This window comes from Brassica napus, chromosome C5, assembly GCF_020379485.1.
Source record: "Brassica napus cultivar Da-Ae chromosome C5, Da-Ae, whole genome shotgun sequence".
NCBI classification, from domain to species: Eukaryota; Viridiplantae; Streptophyta; class Magnoliopsida; order Brassicales; family Brassicaceae; genus Brassica; species Brassica napus.
The window spans coordinates 16,690,247-16,697,107 of NC_063448.1; the positions used below are offsets into that span (position 1 = coordinate 16,690,247).

Genomic DNA, 6,861 nt, shown 5'->3' on the forward strand with positions numbered 1-6,861 from the left:
AGGCTTGTTAACTCCTTAGTGAAACTTCTGAAAAAGGGTGGTCAGAAAGAGCCAGATATTGTTAAGCAGGTTTTTGCTCTTGTCTAACATGTTTTGCACTCAGAACAATGCTTACTATTACAGATTATTTTTCGCTGATGTTCTGGTCCTTTCCTTACGTGAAGATATTCGTATCATGGTCCAACATAGTAATGAACCTGCAGAAGTATCTCATATGCGACATCGAAGGTGTTCTCAGGTAAGTGGATTAGTACTGTAAATGATACTGGATCGTACGGCTTATATATTTCTCTGTTTCTTTTGATACACTGGAGCTGAGGTACTACCCCCAAGAATCTATCAACGAATTGATGTCACGTTCGATGGCACTTTTGTTGAGGACTGCACGGGATGAGCAACGCGAGATAGGTGATGAATTGATTTTTTCTTTATGTTTTCTCCTTGTCTATGTTAGGGACAGTCTAGTTGATTCTTATCTCACGAACGTTACAGGGATCAAGATGATCCTTTCTGAACTTGCTAACCCACTGAATAAATGTGGAGGAGCTACTCTACTATATCATGTTATGATCAGGGATGCTTCTGAGAAAAGTCTCCATTCCAAAGCTGGGAAAGCTTTGAGTTTCTTGCTGAAAGATTCAACATTGTCCTCTTGTGATGATTTTCCTCAGGGTAAGTCCTCTTTTCTAAATATATGTTAGAATTTTCTTATTTTATAAGTCTAGTGTGTTTTCTATATATCTCTCTAGTATATCCATTTCCAATAATGTTCATGTGATTAGTTTAGAAACTAGTTGGTCATTGTTTGATGTTGTATATCATTACAGGTTCTGGTAGTACAGTAGAAGCTGTGAGTTCAGCTTTGCAAAGAATATGCGAGGAAACTAAAGCAGAAGAATTAACCGTTATGTGGGACTGCTTGTATAAACAAAAGCTCAGCTCATTTGACCCGACTCTTGACACTGCTTACTTCAGCTGTTAGGGTTGGGAAAGGTCTCAAAGTTTGTGGTGAGTTATTTCTTATTAAGCACGCATGAAAACATAGGTTTGTTTTGCCATTTTAACTCCTTGTCAATGTGTAATAGATTACCGATATTTGGTTGGACTTGTGAGCCAGATTGTGCCAACTTTTATGGATTCCTCTGATGTTCTCAGTAAATTTCTGGGACTGATGTTATGCACCATTGACATACCCAGTGATGTCAATGAGCTGGAACCCATTGCTTCACAATGGACCCCCATTTTTTCGTTGAAGAGTTTAAGGTATCTTGAATATTCGTACTGAAAACCTTTTAGCCACTAAAAAATGCCCTAATGCTTGTAAGTTTTCTTAATCCGATATATAGATCTATATATAACACGTTTATATTTATACTTGACATTAAAGAAAGATTAATGAATTATAAAGTGAAACCCAAAGACCACTAAACGAAGTTTCCCTCAAAGAGGAAAAGACAAGATAACAAACAAGAATGCTAGTCTTTATTGGACCATTGGTCATTAGTTAAATGCTAAACCATTCCTTTTTTAATAAACTGAACTAATTCAATTCTTAGAAGGAAAGAAACAAAACAAGCGGAGACTCCCCCCCCCCCCTCCCCCCCCCCCCCCCCCACACACATATTGTTAATGGCAAAGAAAGCGCTTCTGATCGGAATAAACCACCCTGGAACCGCCGTGGAGCTATGTGGCTGCGTCAACGACGTACGTCGGATGAAGAAATGCCTTATCGACCGTTACGGGTTTTCTAACAAGGACATAAGAGTGCTGATCGACACGGACAAATCCAGCATCCAACCCACCGGCAAGAACATCCACGAGGCTCTCAAGAAACTCATCGCTGAAGAGGAGTCCGGTGATGTTTTGGTGTTTCATTACAGTGGACATGGCACGAGACTCCCAACAGAGCAAGGGTTGTTCGACGCTACAAATTATGACGAGTGCATCACTCCTTGCGATATGAATCTGATCATGGTTACGTGCACTTTTTAATGGTTCCATTTTATGTGTTTATTTCACGTTTTATGAGTTAGAATACTCTGTTTTATAAAGCAGAGTACTCTGCTATCGAAACTTGACGCATACGTTACGTATATGTAAGCAATCTTCTTGATACACGTCTTGAATCTTCGTACTTGTAACATATAAATATACATGTGTCTGAGAGGGTTTTATAATAATCACCTTCTTGCCAAAAATGTGTGGTTGTAATGAGTTTAGAGACATGGTGGCAGAAGTAAAAGAAGGATGTCTCTTGACGATAATCTCGGCCTCTTGTCATAGTGGTGGTCTCATAGAGGAAACAAAGGAACAGATGGGGGAGAGCCACGTGAATAAGCCTAAATCTGGCGTCCTTAACTTCTTAGCTAGCATTGTGAGGAGTTTTCCAACGACTTGTGGAATCTCGAACGATCCTCATAGAGAGAGTGGAGGTGGCCACGATAGTTTCACTAGAGAGACAGAGTTAGAGGACGGTGAGACGGTCGATATGAAAACAAGATATCTACCTCTAGATAGCTATGTAAGTCTTCTCAAGGAACAAACGGGTCAAACCGATATCAATCATGGGAAAACCAGAGAGACACTTGTTAAAGTATTTGGAGAAGACTCGAGTCTGAATGTGATGCTCTCCAATTCAATGAAAAGAAATGTCACAGAGGATTGATAAGTATGTTCTTGGGAAAGCGCGAGGTTAATACAAATGGTACAGGAACTGAGGTTAAAAGTAAGGTTCCGGACAACGGTATTTTGTTAAGTGGATGTCAAACAGATCAAAGATCTGAGGATGTTTACGTGACAAGAACTGGTAAAGCGTATGGAGCATTCAGTGATGCGATTCAGACGATATTAGCGGAGACGAGAAAGGAGATAACAAACAAGGAGATGGTTTTGAGAGCTAGAGAGATTCTCAAGAGACAGAATTTTAGTCAACGGCCAGGTTTGTATTGTCATGACCGTCATGTTAATAAACCGTTCATCTGCTAAACACATGGAATTCTTTAGACACATTTTTATGGTAGAATTTACTTTTGTGTGATTTAAAAATGTAATTGAAATGTTATATATTTTTTTATTTGGGATATGACTAAGTGTCCTGTTTGGCGAATAGATTTGTGAATATTGACTTTGTGAGTCGTGAGATCAGAATCCCCTATATATTATTTGTGAAACGTTACAACTTCTTTTTGTAGTCACATGTCATCACTAGGATGATTCTTAGAATTATTAGATAAATAGGTTGATTCATCAAATTATATAATAATTTTTTTATTAAACTAACCATAAATTCATTATTAATGTCATTTATTATTTTCTTAAATAAAGATTACGGAATTGCCTAATGTGGGTAAAATATATATGACAATTAATGATTTTGAATAATAAAGATCTGATAAAAAAATGTATCTTCTATCAAATTTGTTTAATTTAAAACTATTAAAATAATTTTAAAAAAAACACAATAACCATATTATAAAAATTTAGATTTTCTGTATATTTTATATTTTAAATTTTAAAAAATGACTATAAATTACTAAAACTGTTAAAAGTCTCACATTCAAATTTTACGATCCATGGTTTAAAATTTTTGTTATGACAAAATACAAATGATTACAAAATCATATAAATAAAAGTCTACTTTAATTAATCATTAAGATTTAAAATATATATGTATATATATCATTCTAAATTAAACTATAAACCATATTGAATAAATAAATATTTTAGTTTCAAAATTTACTTTGAATAATTTTTTTTGATAAAAGTTTTGAACTAACATTGATAAATGTTTTTAAATTATCAATTACTAAAATTATTAGTCCCATAATGAAAATTTTGTTATCAGTAATTTGAAATTTTTGCTATTAAAAATACACATGATAAAAAAAACATATGAGTAGAAAGCATCATTTAAAAAAAAATGAATGTCAGAAACTTTGTGATCGGCTGATCGATAAATGTGTGCTTTGTGATCATACATAGTTTTCTGGAATGTTTTTTTTTTAATTTTCCACCTTTCTTTGTTGTAATTGATCAATCCGTCTATGTGTTCTCTCGATAGGAATTTATGTGCGCATATAAATGAATGTCAGAAACTCAGATTTTTTTGTTTGAGGTGTTGCTAGGCTAATAACTGAATTTTTTTCAATGTGTATAGATATATAAGGAAAAATTCAGATTACTGATAAGTGATATGTAATCTAGTACTACATGTTATACACAATGCATGGCTGCTTGTATTTTCTTATTACTTTGGTTTCTTTAATAGTTCCATCTCATGTGAAACTTGTGTCAAGTTGAAGTTTAAACCCATTTCTTGTTTGTTAGATAAACCCCCCAGCAAATCAAACTTCTCTCTTTTTATAACGAGAAGCTGCTTAGATTTGTAAACTAGAAACCTAATCTGTTGGCCAACATTTTCTTCATTAGATTCAAGATTTACCCAACAGGAGCTTCCAGCATGCAACCCAATTCTTACTCCAAAATGGGTAAAGAGCTACTTCGGAAAGGACTTCGTACTATGATCGGAAATGGAAAGAAAACTAATGTATGGTTGGATCATTGGTTACAGGTTAATCCACCAAGACGTGTGAGCGTAATCATGATAATTCATTTGTTTTCTTTGATGTTCCTCCTGTTTGGTTGATTCCCTATTTTTATTCTCCTTTTACAATATAATTAATAAAGTTTCTGTGGTTAAAAAAAAAAAAACTAAAAAAAAAAAAAGTACTATGGTAACTGTCGTCAGAGCCACCACATTAGGGTTAATGATTTACTTCATAAGCATCAAGGAGTTCCATAAATTTGAAGCAGAGTTTCACACAAGGATCACAATTCAATGTTTACTTTCAAAGGCACTTCCAAACTTGCTGCAGCTGAACTACTGGAAACACATATGACACCAATTCTTAGCCTAAGAAATTAAACTACAGATGAGGTTCAGAGAAAGCAAACCTCAAAACAAGTCTAAAGGAAACGATTAGAAAACATAGAAAACTTCAAGTCTCAAGGAAAGCGATCTAATGATAAAACATAGCACAAGTTTTAAACAAACACCATAAACACAAAAACACGCTCTCAAGGTTTTGGCTACATGTTAGCAAACTTACAACCACACCATGGCATTTAGGATAATTAAAAAAAACGACGGAATCTACATAGAGAGTTTATTGCGCTGCATCAAACCGTGACAGCCACAAGTTTCACCGTTTGTAAAAGCTCATCGCTAATGACAATGTCACAACACTGCACCTCACCCCAAATCTCTCCTCCTTGGCGCCTCTCCAAAGCGACCTCCGCACAGAAAGTAACGTCATTCTCGTTGTTCAGTGTTTTAGGAAAGAAGAGAGCCAGCTTGTTCGGACCGTAGTTCACCGCATTGTACCACCATGATGTCTCCAAAGCAAAAAACTCCTTCAATCCATTAACAACACTCCAATAGCCCTGCTTCGGATCAAAAGCCACCAACGTCTTCTCGATATGACCGTAAGCGTACAAGACGCCGTCAACCACACACACGTACCCTCCCATAACTTAGAATCCAACACCTCGTTCATCAATTCCCACCTCCTTTCCTCTGGTACATAAACCAAAGAAACAACATCGTCTTCACCTTTCAGGAAAATCTTATCCTCCATCACACAGGAATCACAGTGGATCTCTCTAAATTCATTAAGGTCTTCGTTAACTAACGTAGGCTCCCACGATTGTGTTTCTGTATCAAACACCGCAACTGCCTTCCTAAACCCTTTTGACCACCCCTTCTCCGTGACGACATCACAAAATGTATCACCGAGTAGATGAACCTTCTTCCCGATGGCATTAACCTGTCTATGAGAGATCGGATCAGGAATGTCAGGGATGGACTGAAGCTTGTGAGAGGTGCAGTCAACGCTGAGGGCTGAGTTCTCGCTAAACACGTACAGCTTCGAACCCACAGAGACACAGCAGGTATTAAGGGCAAAAGAAGATATCAACGGAAGTGACCGGACACGGTCCAAGCGGTTGTAGCCGTTGAGGTTGTGGAGGATGTAGAAACTGAACTCATGGGCCTTGCTGTTACGGAGGATGGCGTAGACACGGTGCTGGGTGATGCCTAGCTGAGATCGTCTCTTGTAGAGCTTAGGCGAAGCAGCGATGAGTTTCCTGAAACTCTTGGAAACGAGAGAGAGTGTCGGGTAGTGGCTTATGGGCACGCGAGCCACGATGTCAATGGTGAGGTCGTCTGGAAGCGAAGGAATCAGTGGCAGCTCCGGAAATTGCTCCATCTTTTCAGACAAACTGATAGCTGTGGTTGAGTGTCCTAAAGACAAAGGAAAAGACGGAAGCTTTGTTAGTCCTAAAAGACGAAAGAGTAACCGCTTCAAACATCAAAATTTTCAATTTGGTTCCTGAGACCAGACAGAAAAGTTTTACTCGTTAACAATATATCACTCAAAACCCATCAAGACATGTACCCAGGACCGTTAATGTGTAAGTTACTTACAGAGAAAATCTCAAATTTGATCGTCAATATATCACACAAAACCCGTAAAGAGATGTACGCTGGACCGTTTATCACGCAGATTTCAACATTTCAAGCAGTAACACTCAAAATTTTCAAACTTTATCACACAATAGGTCAATATATAACTCAACATGTACGCAGGACCAGTTATCAAGTAGATTTCAACAGTAACTCCTCAAAATATTACACTAACATTAAGAAACCAATCCAATGAGATAGTAAAGGAGAATGTAGAGACAAAGAAAGAAAAGTTAGAGATTTTTCGGAACAAACCTGCAAGAAGCTAGAATTTCAGCAAGGAGACTAGGGTTTTGCACAGGCTCGAGAGCACAAGAGAGACTGACTTATAAAGAGAA

At 37.1% G+C, this 6,861-nt stretch overlaps 1 protein-coding gene and 2 pseudogenes across 1 annotated transcript; 2 read left to right on the forward strand and 1 right to left on the reverse strand.

The window, feature by feature from the left end:
* Nucleotides 1–421: 421 nt before the first annotated feature.
* On the forward strand, nucleotides 422–1,192 carry LOC125587859. The gene is made up of 2 exons (XM_048759137.1): nucleotides 422–672; nucleotides 828–1,192. Exons 1-2 carry the CDS (start codon nucleotides 501–503, stop codon nucleotides 980–982), a joined length of 327 nt encoding a protein of 108 aa, XP_048615094.1. The 5' UTR covers nucleotides 422–500; the 3' UTR covers nucleotides 983–1,192.
* A 437-nt stretch (nucleotides 1,193–1,629) lies between these two features.
* Nucleotides 1,630–3,209, forward strand: LOC106400251 (annotated as a pseudogene).
* Nucleotides 3,210–5,067: 1,858 nt separating this feature from the next.
* Nucleotides 5,068–6,861, reverse strand: LOC106400485 (annotated as a pseudogene).